General features: G+C 45.6%; 1 protein-coding gene across 1 annotated transcript in view; it reads left to right on the plus strand.

Moving 5' to 3' along the window:
• Nucleotides 1-17,500, plus strand: part of lama2 (laminin, alpha 2) — a 441,866-nt gene that overhangs the window by 122,200 nt on the left and 302,166 nt on the right. Inside the window, exons 8-11 of the mRNA XM_063223771.1 lie at nt 1,265-1,443; nt 2,387-2,486; nt 3,005-3,165; nt 16,698-16,838. Of these exons, the coding sequence (XP_063079841.1) occupies nt 1,265-1,443; nt 2,387-2,486; nt 3,005-3,165; nt 16,698-16,838 (581 nt within the window). The remainder of the gene's footprint in view (nt 1-1,264; nt 1,444-2,386; nt 2,487-3,004; nt 3,166-16,697; nt 16,839-17,500) is intronic.

A 17,500-nucleotide genomic window follows, 5' to 3' on the forward strand; every position in this document is an offset into this window, starting at 1 on the left:
AATTAAAAACTTTTAGCGATATGTACACAACTTTTGCGACACGTGTATGGCAAGCCGTGATATCGCGATATCGATACATTTTCGACATATCGTGCAGCCCTACTATACAACCCCATATAATAGCAGAATGCGGAAGCTGTCGATCGTTCTGCACACAGCATATAATTATTATGTGTGTATTATTTACATATATGTCATACATTTGCGTTGCGCTAAAAGGTGTGCAGTACTTAACTCTTGACTCTTGACATTACAGTAAATAAACACCAATCAATGAGTATGAGAGCAACAGCAACTGGTTGCCCTATTAAAGGGACAGTTTGGTCAATTTCAACATGCAGTTGTAATGCTCACACTACCCTGGACTTGTCAGTGCCTGAGATTTTTTTTACTTCTTCTTCAGCCGTTTCCGAGATCCTGGTCATTGTAATGGGGGCAGCTCTTTGTTTACATTTCAAAAAAACATTTGTATTTATTCCCAAAAACATCCAAAAGGTTATAAAACATCAGCAGACAACTAGCAAACAGCAGTACCTTTTGGGAAAATATTTGGAGTTGGCCTATGTTTCATTTTTTTAAAATGTAAACAAACGCTGCCCCCATTAGAATTACTCATATCTCGGAAAGGGCTGAGCCGAAAAATGTGGCATCACCAGGTACTGACAAGTCAAGGGTAGCGTGAGCAATACAACTGCATGTTGAAATTGACCAAACTGTCCCTTTAAGCTCAATGAGTCTGAGAGCAAGCTCAACACTGCTGTATTACATTTTCCCCATTAACTGCAGTAATTATAAATATTAAATGGCTCTATAATGACTATCTAAAATCACACATGCACAGACGCACACACACACAGCAAACGCAGATACACACACACACACACACACACAATCACACACGTGTTTGTTTACATGCTTGTATGCAAGATGGGTATGTGTAACTGTTATGAACTTTACCATTTTCTGTGTGTGTGTGTGTGTGTGTGTGTGTGTGTGTGTGTGTGTGTGTGTGTGTGTTGTGTATGTCTGTGTCTGTGTCTGTGTGTGTGGGCATGCGTTCATGCATACGCGTGCGTGCAAACACGTGTGTGTTTGTGCACGTGCGTGCATATGCGTGCGCGTTTGTGCGCGTGCATTTGCGTGCGTGCGTGTTTGTGTGTGTGTGTGTGTGTGTGTGTGTGTGTGTGTGTGTGTGTGTGTGTGTGCGTGTGCGTGTGCGGGTGCGTGCGTGCGTGCGTGCGTGCGTGTGTGTGTGTGTGTGTAGAGTGTAACTGCCATGGCAAGTCGGCAGAGTGCTACTTCAACCAGACAGTGGCCGAGCGGGGGCTGAGCCTCAACACGGACGGCGAGTACGAGGGAGGCGGAGTCTGTCTGTCCTGCACCAGGAACACGGCCGGCATCAACTGCCAATCATGCAGCCAGGGATACTACAGACCCGTCGGAGTAAGTGTGTGTGTGTGTGTGTGTGTGTGTGTGTGTGTGTGTGTGTGTGTGTGTGTGTGTGTGTAAGTGTCTGTGTGTGTGTAAGAGTGGGAGTTTGTATGTGTCTGTGTTTGTGTATGTAGGAGTGGGAGTTGCCCAGAGTGGCACACCAGGGGGTCCGGCAGCATTGCGAAACCCCGCCCCTATGACATTGCAAAAATCCCAATAAACATGTTGTTATAGTTATAAACGTATATTTTGCTATTTCAACTATATTATACGCGTTTTTGGGTTTTTTTTTGGCAGCCGGGGTGCAACTCATTCACTCGGCACTAGCTACGCTATCACCTCTGCTATGACTTCACTCTTAACATAATAACTCTTTTTTAAAATATATGTATTTTTAGGGGCTTTTATGGCTTTATTTGATAGAACGGTCTGATATGGTGACAGGAAGCGATTGGGATAGATAGACAGGGTGGGATCGGAAAATGACCCCGGCCGGACTCGAACCGGGGTCCCCGTGGGCATGCAAGGCCAAATGTGGGGGGCTTAGCGCGTTAACATAATAACTCTTAACAGAATTCGCTCCCTCCCTCTGGACATCCATTCCAATGACCCTCATTCCCTCTTACAAATCCAGACTAAATACACATTTGTTCCAGTTAGCGTATTCACTGTCTGCTCTATATTTTTTGTTCTTTTCTTCTGTTCACTGTTTTTTTCTCGTTTTTTTTTCCTTTTTTACAGTATCTTGTTTTACAGTTGTTTAATCATCTGTCTTCTTCTTCCTCTTCTTCTTCTTCTTCCTCTTCTTCTTCTTCTTCTTCTTCTTCTTCTTCTTCTTCTTCTTCTTCTTCTTTGTCTCATTCTTTGTCTCATTCTTCTTCTTCTTCTTCTTCTTCTTCTTCTTCTTCTTCTTCTTCTTCTTCTTCTTCTTCTTCGTCTTCTTCTTCCTCTTAAGGTGAGTCCAGATGAGCCGAACCCTTGCAGGCCTTGTTCGTGCGATCCTATTGGCTCTCTGCATGATGCCTGCGTACCTGACCAATCCCAGGCTGAAGGCGGTGGGTATTTGAAAATGATGAAGCTATGATTGTGTGTTATATTTGATTGATTATGAGTGTGACAGTATAGAAGTTATTATAAACTCTGGGTTTGACTAGGGGACTAAACAAAGGGGAAAGAGAATGTCACCAAGCTGTTACGGTTTTGAATTTCTCTGAGATTGTGATTAACTGTAAAAGTTGTTGAATGACCTTCAATATGGCTGACTCCATGTGTCTTTATTTGTGCAAGTGTTTTTGTAATCCCAAGGTATATCTAAATGACATTTTAAAACAAATTCCAAAGGGAGACTATGTAGGGAATGCTTGATGAATGGGGTAAAATTGATGATAGGAGTTTTGTTGAAAAGTTGTTCTGCAGAGCCAATGGCGTCATTGGCTCTGCAGAACAACTTTTCAATAAAACTTCTATCATCAATTTGAGACCACAAGCAAAAGGAGAGGACAGGAGGTGCTAGATTGAGTTCGACCCTACGTGTCTCCCTAACTGTTGTGATGGTGGTTGGTTGTCTCTACAGAGTTGACGGCAGGCTCGTGCCGCTGTAAGCCTGGCTATGGAGGAGAGAAGTGCCAGCGTTGTGACTACGGCTACACCGGCTACCCCCACTGTGTACGCTGCAACTGCAGCATGCAGGGCAGCACCAACGAGGACCCCTGCCAATCCCCCTGCATGTGCAAGGTAGGCTGCAGGAATGCCCGTCTAAAAAGAAATACTAAAACGCCCAATTAAGGCCAAATATGCACTTGCAGCTCCAATAAGGACCGTTGCCAATCCCCCTGCATGTGCAAGGTAGGCTGCAGGAATGCCCGTCTAAAAAGAAATACTAAAACGCCCAATTAAGGCCAAATATGCACTTGCAGCTCCAATAAGGACCGTTGCCAGCTCCCCTGCATGTTCAAGGAACATGTGAGAATGCCTGTCTGAAAAGAAACAAGGCCCAATATGCAGTTTTTTGTGAATTAAGGCCCCAAAGGAGTCTGTCTTCATATGCAAGGTAGACTGCAAAAACGCCTGTCTGAAAATATATAAGGCCCATAATAATGTCCAGTGTGCATATTTAGGACTCTTCAGGCATCAGTAACCAATTCAGACTTGGTCATTACCATTTAGGTGAGGGTCTCCGCTAAGGTGTTAAATGCATTCTGGGAGGCTAGCGTCACAGAATGAGGACTCCTTTCAAATGCCTGTTTCAAATGCTTTCTTCTTCTTCTTCTTCTTCTTCTTCTTCTTCTTCTTCTTCTTCTTCTTCTTCTTCTTCTTCTTGGATTCATTCTGGGAGGCTAGCGTCACCGGATGAGGACTCCTTTCAAATGCTTTCCTTTCATTTCCTTCACTATCCCATGGCCTTGTTATTAGTCTTAATTAGTGTGGTTAGTTAGGCCCTTTAACTTCCCACAAGAACATAGGCCATTGATGAAATGCTTCCATCCTCTCCTGTCTTGGGCCCTCCACTCCATGGGGTGCATTCCAATATGCGGACTCCCTTCCTCCACTTGTGCTTGTGGCCTCATGTTTTGCTAATGCCCTGCCTTGGTGGATAAAAACAGTTAAGTTTCCCCGCTATCAGCCTGGCCACAAAATTATTTTTTTAAGCACTATTCTTCATTCATCGTCCATTTGGAAACGAGAAAATGACTTTACAGTTGAGCTTTTGTAAGACACTGGAATACAACGCTGTTGTCAGTGATGTCATCACAACGTATTACTTCCTGGTATGAGGCCACAAGCACTGTAGGTGCCCAACGCGTTCCGCCTGCCTGATCCGTTCCCTAATGACTTTCACGTTTTAAATGTTTATTTTGCAGTTGCCAGAACATTAACACAAAGAGAGATGTTATATATTTGTATTATACCTTTACTTTATATCGTTGTTTCACATCAAATGCCGTTTGTCGCTGTAAATAACGTGATATTGTGCTCTGAATAGTTAGTTGGTTAGCTGACCAGTTGGTGACCTTATTTAGCGTTTCTGTGACGGTTCTATGTTATTATAAAACAGACAGTTTAAAACGCAAACTTCCTCCTGCAAAATAAACGACAAAGTAAAAAATTAACGGAACAGATCAGGCAAATTCCCTTCCGTATACGTCATACTGCGCATGTTCAGTGTGCAAAGGGAACGGATCGGGCAGGCGGAACCCGTTGGGCACTGACAAGCACAAGTGGAGGAAAGGAGTGTGAATATTGTAATGAAAGTTGTTGCCTTACCACGCCTTGGCTGTGCCTCAAAGGGCTAAGGTACCATACTGTCCTGCTAGGGATCTGGGTTTGATTCCTTCCTAAGGTCATCAACTGATCCTACCTCATCTCTATCGCTCTTTCCCAACTATTCCCTGTTCCAGCTCTTCAATTATCACGTCACAATGAGGGGCGAAAAGCAAAAAAGCCCTCTTAGAATAAATAAATGCATTAATAAAACTTCTCCCGCCCCTTCTGGGCACTCAGGTCAGGCTGAGTTGTCCTAAAATGCCCATAAGTGGATACTCCTGTCACCCGCCTGTGCTCTGGATGGCAAAGAAGTTGATGCTAATTACTAGCGGCTCATCAGCTAGCTGCATGGCCAAGCTTGATCTCCTATTGACCGTCGCCAAGGAGACCGTCTCCCTATCACCACGGCGATGGTGCTGATGCTTGAGCTGGTGCTGATGCTGGCGTCTGGGCTTTCTGAAGGCTATTGCCCCCTCAGCCAATTATAGAAGGGTGTGTGTGTGCGTGTGCGTGTGCGTGTGCATGTGCGTGTGTGTCTGTGTGTGTGTGCGCCTGCCCACGATTGCATGTCTTTTTGCTTGTGTTTGTGTGTGTGTGTGTGTGAGGTCACAAGCATATGTTTGCGTGCGTGCGTGCGTGCGTGCGTGCGTGCGTGCGTGTGTGTAGTTACAAGCATTTTTCACTATCACCCCTGGTGTGGAGTTTGCAGTGCACTCTGCTCCTTGTTGGGGCTAATTATTGAACGGTCAGCAGAGAGAAAGAGAGAGAGAGAGAGATGGGGAGTAATGGAGAGAAGAGAGAGAGAGAGAGAGATGGGGAGTATGTGGAGAGAAGAGAGAGAGAGAGGGGGGGCGGGGGAGATGGGGAGTAGGTGGGGGGATGCTGCTTAGCTGTGAAACCATGGCACACAGAGATACCGTATGCGGCTCAAATGTTTTGCTCAAATGAGTGTTTTGCTCTTCCAATCCATATCTCTGGCTCTGTAATTGTTTTCCTCCAGCTCCTTGTCTGTCTCATCTCGCTTGCTCCATCTCCATGATGTAAAGTACAATTGCTTTTGAATATGGTGCTCACGGGTCTGGTGTTTTGGTAGTTTTGTCCTCTGTCTTTTGTGTTTATTTTGAAACTTTTAACTGGTGCCTCCTGGCCAGGACTCCCTGGCAGAAGAGTCCCTGTGACTCAACGGTACCTTTCCTGGATAAACAAAGGTTAAAGGTTAAATAAAATGAAATAAACTGATATTACATCTCTCAGCTGGCTTGGTCCATCTGGCTCTGATGTAAAGGATTTGTGTGAAGTTGGCACCCCAACTGTCTTTAAGATATTTAACTTTTAAGATTTAAATAACATTAATAAAATAGCAAAAGCAAACAAAATAACATACAAATGGATTGTAGACACAAACATTAATTTTACCCGCACACACATGAAGGCCACAGCGCTGAAACGCGTTGGTGTTTTTTAATGCATTTGCCCCCTAAATAAAGTTTGTTTTTTTGCTACATTAACCACCTGAAGTGCCTGGACCAAGGATTTTTTTTCTTTCTGTCTTTTTTAATCCCAAGCATTTTTGAGTAATTTGGATGTTAACGGGTGCTGCGTCACCTACTTCCAAAAAATTAAAAGTTAAATTATATAAAAACGGTTTGTGCACAATCGTTAATTTCAAATCGTTAAAACAATCGTGCACAAACGAAGCACAAATGATTCCAACCATTTTCGAGTCATTTGGATGTTAATGGGGTGCTGAGTAACTTAAGGTCAATTAAGGACACAAAGTTAAATATCTTAAAAACGGTTTGTGCACAAACTCTCATTTTGCCTGCACAAACGTGCACAAACGATGCACAAACAAATCACAATGTTTTTATCATATTTTCAACATATGGGGTGCCAACTTCACACAGGTAGGATTTGACCATTCAATTCAGCCTCGCTGCTGGTTGATCATAAGCCTTGGATGAGCAGCTCTCATGTCTGCCAAATATCTAATCATCATTACAATCAACCCCCTCTCTCTCTCTCTCTCTCTCTGCCTCTCTCTGTTCGCCTCTGATTCTTTATCTCTATGAGCCATCTCTCTATCTATCCAAACTATCTCTCGGTCTGTGTTTCTGTGTATTTTTTATTACAATCACACACACACATGCTTTCTACTGTATCTTCCATTTTTTTTTCAATTCCTCACTTCCATCAAAGAGGTTGGATATATAATAAGAGGAATCGAAACACGCCCACTCAATGCAAAAGCGTGTGCTCAAAATTTGGTCTCCTAAGGGGGCGCTGTCCCTCCTTCTTCTTCTCTTTTCGTGGTGTTTGCACAAGACGTGCGCTACCGCCATCTACAGCGCTAAGGGGACTCCATTTATTCTCTACCTCAAGACTCCGAAGGTCTTCTAATCGAAGGTCTCCTAAAGGGGCGTTCACCCGACGTTAAGTGGATACCGGAAAAGAACCCGCCTGCTTTATCTCACTCTCATATACGATTCTCTGCTTCCACACTCCCTCTCTCTTTAGCACCCCCACCCCTTCCCTTGCTCTCTCCTTGTCCACTTATGAAAATGCAAAGTAATGCACCTTCTGCAAACAGTCACATCAACACTTTCACCAGCGGCCCATCCCTCCAGGGAGCATCATTAGAGAGGCCTTCAATGAGCCCTACACCACCCCGGCCTTCAAAATAACCCCTACCACCCCGGCCTTCAAAATAACCCCTACCACCCCGGCCTTCAATGACCCCTACCACCCCGGCCTTCAATGACCCCTACCACCCCGGCCTTCAAAATAACCCCTACCTCCCCGGCCTTCAATGACCCCTACCACCCCGGCCTTCAAAATAACCCCTACCTCCCCGGCCTTCAATGAGCCCTACACCACCCCGGCCTTCAAAATAACCCCTACCTCCCCGGCCTTCAATGAGCCCTACACCACCCCGGCCTTCAAAATAACCCCTACCACCCCGGCCTTCAAAATAACCCCTACCACCCCGGCCTTCAATGACCCCTACCACCCCGGCCTTCAAAATAACCCCTACCACCCCGGCCTTCAATGAGCCCTACACCACCCCGGCCTTCAAAATAACCCCTACCACCCCGGCCTTCAATGAGCCCTACACCACCCCGGCCTTCAAAATAACCCCTACCACCCCGGCCTTCAATGAGCCCTACACCACCCCGGCCTTCAAAATAACCCCTACCTCCCCGGCCTTCAATGAGCCCTACACCACCCCGGCCTTCAAAATAACCCCTACCTCCCCGGCCTTCAATGACCCCTACCACCCTGGCCTTCAAAATAACCCCTACCTCCCCGGCCTTCAATGAGCCCTACACCACCCCGGCCTTCAAAATAACCCCGACCACCCCGGCCTTCAATGACCCCTACCACCCTGGCCTTCAAAATAACCCCTACCTCCCCGGCCTTCAATGAGCCCTACACCAAGGGCGTAACTTTATGCTGACAATTGGGGGGGTCAAGATTTCCATCTAAATGAATTAAATGGCTAAACAGTTTTCTTCAGTATTTGCATGTACAGTTATGTATGTTACCTGGTCATTTGTGCCTCCTGCGCTGTCTCTCTCTGTACTCTCTCTCCCTGTTTTTGGTCATCCGATTCTCCTTCGCCTCGTTCTCTCCCTCTGTCTTCAACTGATGCACTTCCTCCATCACCTCCTTTCTGTTGCTCAACTGCTACATCTCCTCCGTTGCCTCTCTCTCCTTCAACTGCTGCACCTCCTCTGACACCTTCATACTCTATCTCTTGAACTGGTTCACCTCCTTTGTCACCTCCTTCTCTCTCCCTCTCATCTGTGCTTCCTCGTCTCTCTCTCATCACCTGTACCTCCTTGGCCTTGGATCTCTCTTTGGTGACCTGCACAATCAAGTTTTTGAACCTGATATAAAAAAACCTCAGTTAATGTTCAAATGGCTTGGCAGCAAACTCACATCAGAGTTTTAGAGAATGCATTTTCCCAATCAGGCTAAAGTCAAGCTGTCAGAAAATCTCCATTTGTAATGTGGCATATAGCAATAAAGCAAAGATGAGTTAATGAATGAATTAATTAATTAAAAACATTCCTACCCTTTGCTTAGTAGGCCTAATTCATATGATCAGAAGAAAGCTACAGTCAGAGATGGTTGATAAAATCTTTGATGCAGTGCCAAATATGAATGACATATCCCAACCATCAATCACTAATCAGGATGCTGCACAAATAGGATCTCTTGTCTGCTGTTCGCCATGTTGTTAATCATATGATCAGAAGAAAGTTGCTGTGGTAGAAATTAAAGTAGCCTGCTGGCTACATAATATCCCATACCCATTATTTATACAATTGACTGTTGCTGTTTTTTTTTATAACTAAATATACAGTGGCGACTGGCGACAAAAATATTGAGAGGACCTCCTCTGTCTCACTCCAAGCACAGCCACGCATAGTGTCACGCGAGGAAGGAACCCCTTGTCTCCCCAACCCTCTCTCATGTCTCTCTTCATTACTTCACTGGCGAAACAAACTGTAATCGCTTGGCTGTTGTCAACAAATGCGATTTTGAAAACAAAATATAATGCCACAATACATCTTATTTAAAATGGATGTGTTTACTATTGGTGTCAAAAAACTTACAGGCATTTTGGTTCAGCTGCATTGAACAAGCTTCTCATTTGAAGTGGATACTATCATAGGAAATCACGCAGGCAACTGGACAGGGGGTAACCAAAAACTACTTAAATGACGTGAAATAAAACAAACAGACGTCCGATTGCTAGGGTTTCACAAAATGTGTTGGTTTGAGGGAGTAAATATCCCAAGTGCTAGCCATCAACGTCCAAAATAGCCAGCCACGTCCAGTGTTATTGAACTAGCTGTCTGTCGTAACCTAGCATAAAATAGCTATATAACTAACTGACAGGCAGAAAGGCAGTGGTACAATAGGTTCTCAAAACACTCGGAAATAATGTCTCTTGTGCCAAAGACGCATCCACGCATGATCATGTGGCAATTGCAAGTTAAAAGTAGAAAAAACAATTGCTCAATACTTGATAAAGCTGATCGCTAATCAGTTTGAATTTGGGATAGTGGAGAAGAGGATTACCCATTGAGAGATTCCCTGATTGTCGCTCCCAACGCAGGACGCTCCCCGGTCGGCTCGCTCCCACTAGCCAGACTATCGATCCCACCGCCATATAACGGAGCTAGTTATCTTTTTGATGTTAGTTTTTTGTTTCTAACCCTAACCCTAACCTAATTGCTTGTATGTGGCAGTGTATGATAATACGTGAAATATAATCGGGTGGGACTACACGTCAGGGAGTGATAAAAACACCTGGGACTACACGTCCGGCAGCGATCTCAGTTGGGAGTGTCCATCTACCTCCCCCATTGCATGTACACAACTAACGCAGATTTGGGGAATACCAAGGGGGGCAGGGGGGGTTATATTACAACATGATTAAACATAACTGAACGAAACTATTTTTCACTATTTTACATAAAATGGGTAAAGTTGTTCATGCAAGACAAGTACTGTAATTATATAGGGGGGGTTGTACAATTATATAAGGGGGGTTATATTGTCAGGGTTTGAAGTCTGGGGGGGTCAAAACCCCCCTAACCCCCGTGGAAATTACGCCCATGCCCTACACCACCCCGGCCTTCAAAATAACCCCTACCACCCCGGCCTTCAATGACCCCTACCACCCTGAACAATGTTTTTTTTTCCCTGATTGTTAAAGCGAATTTTTTTTTATAACTTGCGAACTGCAGAAGATGAAAATCTGAGACAGCTTATTATTCTTTAGTTTCAAGTAAAAAGCATCAAGTCAATCTTAATTTAAGTAAAAAATTACTAGTGGGTTATTACTAGTATAACTAGAATAATAACTAGTAGGTTTTGAACTAGAACTTTAAGACTATTTAGACTTGTTTCAAGACATTTGGTAAAAAGTAAATTTGGGGCAAAAGTATTTTTTTTGTATTCTTCCCCCTTCTGCTCTTCCTCCTCCTACCCCTCAAACTCCTCCTCCTCCCCTCAAACTCCTCCTCCTACCCCTCAAACTCCTCCTCCTACCCATCAATCTCCTCCTCCTTGATTTCTTCCCACATTTTCTTCCCTTGTTTCCTCCATCACCACCTCCAGTGTGCTGCTAAGACAGCAGATTAGTCACGGCTATGACCAAACGCTCTGACATCAGGACACAAGTATCCAGTCAGTGTGTGACTTCTGCTCTTCCCCAGTGCTGTCCAACATAGCAGTGTACTCCTGGGTACATATATACGCATGCGCGCACGCAAGCACGCAGAAACGCAAGCAGGCAGGCACACAAGCACGCAGACATGCAGGCACACACACATACACACACACACACTCATGCGCGCAAGCAGACAGGCACACAAGCACGCATGCACGCACGCAGGCACACAGGCATACACGTACACACACGCATGCACACACGCAATCAAGCACACACACGTGCACACAAGCATACACACACACACACACACACACACACACACACACACACACACACACACACACACACATGTGCATGTTGACGTCCTCCTGGGTATCTGAAGTCTGTTTAGTGGTCTGCTGGCGCTCCTCACATTCTCACGGCTTAGCATAGGCTGTTGGCCAGAGCAAGTGGAATATAAAACCATTTCTTACTCACACACACACACACACACACACACACACACACACACACACACACACACACACACACACACACACACACACACACACACGGACACTCACATGATAGCACATACAGTACACACATATACACAGGAGAGACACACACACACACACACGCACGCACGCACGCACGCACACACATACACACACACATATATATACACACACACACACGCGCACACACACACACATAACACACACATACACGCATACACACATACATGTACACACAAATATTTAACTTGACCGACATGTCTTAGTTTTATATTCCTCCTGTGTGTGACACGATAGCACATACAGTACAGGCATATACACACAGGAATATACATATATACACAGGAAACACACACACACACACGTGCAACATAAAACTTAGAAATGTGTGTGAATTATGCTCTGAGGCAGATGGAGGAATTCCAAGCTGGAGATGTAATACCTTGTCTGGCCGACACAAGGAGAGTACACGTACACACACACACACACACACACACACACACACACACACACACACACACACACACACACACACACACACACACACACACACACACACACACACACACACACACACACACACACACACACACACACACACACACACACACAAGCAGGCGGGCCGACAGGGCAATCGCCGCCTCCAAACGACATTGTCACCAACCCAAGCAACACTGCGAAAATCAGTGTTAAAATAGGTACAAACATATTAAAAATCATTGAAAAGTGTTATTCCCACGCTTTTATCACAACGTTGTAATAATACCAGCTGTAAGAGCCAGTTTTCCTTCTGTTTTCTTTTTGTTTCATGTCATGCCGTAATCGTCCACTGGGTGGCGCTTGCATTGTAATTGGGTCATAGAAACCTATTATGTTGGCATTTATTTACATTACATCAGAGATTCTTTAAGTATATAGAGATATGCCACCATAATAGGAAAAAAGGTTATATAGTGACCAGGTTCCGGTCTGTCTATAGGGGCGTGTCATAATGCTCCTAGAATGAATAGAACAGTGCTTAGGTCTGCCTAAAGGGGGGTTGCCCCCCCCCCCCCCCCCCTTGCAATAATAGAACCCGGAAACAATGGGCCAATGGAACCGCTCTCTTATCTACTCTCTCTGGTTGTACTGTGATACTGTGCCCGCCTTATCCTCTTCGTTGAGACATGCAGCCGGGGCTGGGCTGGTTATCGCGCATACAGGGCATTTACCCGGTGGGCTGACAATTGGTATGGGCCAGCCCAGTGGACTGACCTACTAATAATATCGTCAGAGATATGCCAACATAATAGGTTTCTATGGGCACCTAACGCGACCAGGTTCCGGTCTGCCTAAAGGGGCGTGTTATAATGCTCCTACAATGAATAGAACAGTCCTTAGGTCTGCCTAGGTCTGCCTAAGGGGGCCATAATAGAACCAGGAAACAATGGGCCAATGGAACCTCTCTCTCTCTACTCTCTCTGATATCGTAGAAAAGCAGGGGGCTGTGTGAGGGGATGGCTTATGATAATTACAGTTTTTTTTCAATTGCTAACAAGCGCCTACCCATACTTTAGATACTTTTTCTAAACTCTTAACACAGACTACCACCTACCAAGCACAATTGGCCAAACAGCTCATTTTCTTCTCAAAAGCACACACTGTTAAATATACACAAAGAAATGCGTTCATTGACTGCTAATTGTGTGAAAAAGGCATGTAATGTGTCAACTGTATGGCAATGGAAAGCCCTTGGTGTGCTAACTGTATTAAGAGTTTTGCAAAAGTCGCTGAGGTTTGGACAAAAGCTTGTTAGCAATTGAAAAAAACTGTAAAATACCCAAGCCGTATTTCGCTCCCAGGCCAGTGCAGCCCTGGTTGCAGCTGGGGCCCTCACAGTCACTCACACCCTTAGTATAGTGCTACTGTCTGGCAAGCAGACCTGATGTGACGTGATGTGATGTGATGTTATCTGATATGATGTTATCTGATGTGTTCTTGTCTCTCCCCCCCCCCGCCTCACAGTCTCACAGCACTTGCTACTACTGCTTTAAACTGGGGTGGTTTGTTTGTTTTGTGTCACGTGCATCTCCATAGAAATGTATTATTATTAATTTATTTCTGTTAGAGGAGAGGGGATGAGAGGAGAGGAGGATAATTACTGAATGTTGAGAAAGGTAGCGGAGAGGAATGGAGACGGGGTTGAGAGGAGAGGAGAGGAGAGGAGAGGAGAGGAGAGGAGAGGAGAGGAGAGGAGAGGAGAGGAGAGGAGAGGAAAGGAAAGGAGAGGAGAGGAGCTGAGGGGAGAGGACAGGAGAGGAGAGGCAAGGAGAGGAGAGGAGAGGAGAGGGGAGGGGAGGGGAGGGGAGGGGAGGGGAGAGGAGAGGAGAGGAGAGGAGAGTAGGAGAATGACTGAATGTTGAGAAAGGAGAGGAGAGGAGAGGAGAGGAGAGGAGAGGAGAGGAGAGGAGAGGAGAGGAGAGGAGAGGGGAGGAGAGGGGAGGAGAGGAGCAGAGAGGAGAGGAGCAGAGAGGAGAGGAGGGGGTGGACTGCCCAATCACAGGGCCCCAGAGCTCTACTGTGTGTCTGTAAAGGTCCCTCCGGAGCCTCCGGAACCTTTGACGCTTCCCATGGTCCCAGGACAAGTCCAAACACGCAACACACACACACACACACACACACACACACACACACACACACACACACACACACACACACACACACACACACACACACACACACACACACACACACACACCCGCACACACGCACGCACGCACACACACACACACACGCACACACGCACACACACACACACACACACACACACACACACACACACACACACACACACACACACACACACACACACACACACACATACACACATTCACATTGTTTTACGAACACGCAGCTCAGCTGTTATATCGCCCCCCTTCTCTTCTCTTTCTCACGTCATGCTCTCACACTTTCTCATGTTTTCCTTTTTTCTATGTGTCTGCCCATCTTCCATTTTCTCCCTGAAGGCCGCTCACTCTCTTTTCTCTTTCTCTTTCTCTATCTCTCCATCTCTGCGCGTGCGTCTGTGTGTGTGTGTGTGTGTCTGTGTATGTGCGTGTGCGTCTGTGTGTGTGTGTGTGTCGGTGTGTGTGCGTGTGTGTGTGTGCGTGTCTGAGTGTGTATGTGTGTGTGTGTGTGTGTGTGTGTGTGTGTGTGTGTGTGTGTGTGTGTGTGTGTGTGTGTGCGTGTGTGTGTGTGTGTGTCTGTGTGTGTGTGCGCGTGTCTGTGTGTGTGTCTGAGTGTGTGTCTGAGTGTGTGTCTGTGTGTGTGTCTGAGTGTGTGTCTGAGTGTGTGTGTGTGTGTGTGTGTGTGTGTGTGTGTGCGTGTCTGAGTGTGTGTGTGTGTGTCTGAGTGTGTGTCGGGGTATTTAGGCCACGGAGGTCACACTGATAATCCCTTTCCCTAGTTATCTTTCTTCCAGTCTCTCTCCTCCTCCCCTCTCCTCCCCTCTCCTCCTCTCTCCTCCTCCTCTCTCCTCCTCCTCTCTCTCTCTCTCTCTCTCTCTCTCTCTCTCTCTCTCTCTCTCTCTCTCTCTCTCTCTCTCCATCCACATATCCAACCCATAAGTGAGTGGCAAAATGGTTGTAATAACCTCCTACGAAGACATTAAAATTAAAACTTGTAGGCCGTTGACGGCAACCCCCCCCCTCTCTCTATCTCTCTCTCTCTCTCTCTCTCTCTCTCTCTCTCTCTCTCTCTCTCTCTCTCTCTCTCTCTCTCTCTCTCAATCCCCACTCTGTGTATCCAACCCATAACCGATTGGCAAATTGGTTGTAATAAACTGCTACAAAGTCATTAAAACTCATAGGCGTGGACTAGCATCCCATCAAGTGCTGACAGATACGCAGTGGTGAGTTTAATGGAACTGGATAAATGCACCAATAATCTGCCAACTCTTCACAAAGACTTCTCTAAGAACACAAAAAGTTTTCATTGTATATAGGTTTTAGGACATGGGCTGAAAAGGATCCAAACACAGGGGCAGGATGTTAACGTATGTGTACGCAATTAATGAACCATTTGTACTTTTATTTTATTATTTTGTTTAGAAGGTGCCAGAGTTTGCACCTCCCCAGCCCAGCCCTCCAACCCTCTCCCACCTATAACTAATGCTACACAGTCTCACCCCAAGTAGTCAATATCTGACTACCTTTGACCAGACTGCAATTTTTGACGTCTTGGGTATTCCTTCCATGTCACATTTTGACTATGTCCGCAAAGGCGCCCCCTTGTGGCAGCATAACGTCATTGAGGTTAGGTTTAGGAATAGGTTTAGGGTTAGACCACATAGTCAAAATGTGACGTGGAAGGAATACCCAAGACGTCAAAAATTGCAGTCTGGTCCACGGTAGTCAGAAATTGACTACTTGGGGTGAGACTGCGTTGACTAATGCAGCCCTCCCAACCCTCTCCTGCTGAAGTCCAAAAGACTGCCTTCTTTTTAAAAACTGCCAAAGAAGGAACACAATGGGTTAGCATTTACTGGCAAACCATTCATACCTTTTCTGACTCCCTGAAGAAGGCCAATCGACCGAAACATGTCAGAGTTTTTTTTAAAGGTTAATTGTAAACCAAGCTATGGAATCAAGGCTTTTTACTTTTGAAGAGAGTGCCTTGGTATTTTTTCTTTTTCTTTTTTCTTTTTCAACGCCATTCATACCTTTATTTTATTTTTTTATTATTTTTTTTCCACTTGCAAGGTGCTGGAGTTTGCATGTGCTCACCTTCCAACCCTCTTCCACCTCCTGAAGTTCAGTAGACCAGTGTTTCTCTTCAGTAGACCAGTGTTTTCTTTTTTTAAGGCGAGGCACCCTTTCAATTTATGAAAACCAACAAGCCATAACATGGCATCGCATCCGATACCACACAAGCTCAGAAAAGTAACGCATTTGGAAACGTCACACGACCTACGTTTGAAGTTGCAGCTGACTGGGGCGACCTATATTTACTTTATTGTGCGTAAATGGCAGATGAAAGATTCCACTGACTAGCATTAACTTATTCATTTAGACAAATATGTATTATATTACATAATTTTATTTATCAGCCACATTTCCGCGGCACCCCTGTTGAGAAACACTGCAGTAGTCCACCCGTGTCCATTTCTATTGTTACTCCTTCCCAAAAACTGAATAAGAAGGAGCACATAGGTTATCTTTTACCGGCTATTATTACTGTATTTATTTCTGATTCTTTCTTTTCTTTCTCTCTCTCTCTCTCTCTCTCTCTCTGGGTCCTCCCTGATGGTTTCGGTCTTCTCTCCTCGTGTCTTGCAGGAGAGTGTTGAGGGAGAGAACTGTGACCGCTGCAAGCTGGGCTTCTACAATCTCCAGGGCAACAATCCCCGCGGCTGCGAGAGGTGCTACTGCTCCGGAGTGACCGACCAATGCCACAGCTCCCACTGGGCCTACGCCAACGTACGTCACACCCCCCCCCTTCTCTCTCTCTCTCTCTCTCTCTCTCTCTCTCTCTCTCTCTCTCTCTCTCTCTCACTGTGTGTGTGTGTGTGTGTGTTTGTGTCTACGTGTCTACGTTTGTGCGTGCGTGCGTGCATGCGTGCGTGGATGCGTGCGTGCATGCGTGCGTGCGCGCGTGTATGTGTGTGCGCGTGTGTGCCCGTGCATGTGTTTGAATGTGTGTGTTTCCCTGTGTGTTTGCATGAGTGTGGGTGTCTGAATACACATACTGTGTGTGTCTGTACGGGTTTTCCTGTACCGTATTTTTCGGACCATAAGACGCATATAAAATCATAAAATATTGTCAAAAACTGCCAGAGCGTCTTATAAGCCAGTGCGTCCAATGTGTGAAAAAAATCATGGCCGCGAGACTTGGGTCTGCACGTTATGAAAAAATACTTGTGGTTGGGCCTATACCAGTGATCAAGAGCGTCGCGGGGTAGGCTGTGTACAGTAGCCACAATGGCACCTGTTAAGAGTGATGTCTCTCTCTCTCTCTCTCTCTCTCTCTCTCTCTCTCTCTCTCTGTCTCTCTCTCTCTCTCTCATGCGCGCATTGCAAGCTGTTGCATATTATTTGCTCGATGCAGAGTTATGATGGCGTACACGCTCTCGTTGACATGG

The sequence above is a fragment of the Engraulis encrasicolus genome, chromosome 18 (assembly GCF_034702125.1).
Source record: "Engraulis encrasicolus isolate BLACKSEA-1 chromosome 18, IST_EnEncr_1.0, whole genome shotgun sequence".
Classification (NCBI taxonomy): Eukaryota; Metazoa; Chordata; class Actinopteri; order Clupeiformes; family Engraulidae; genus Engraulis; species Engraulis encrasicolus.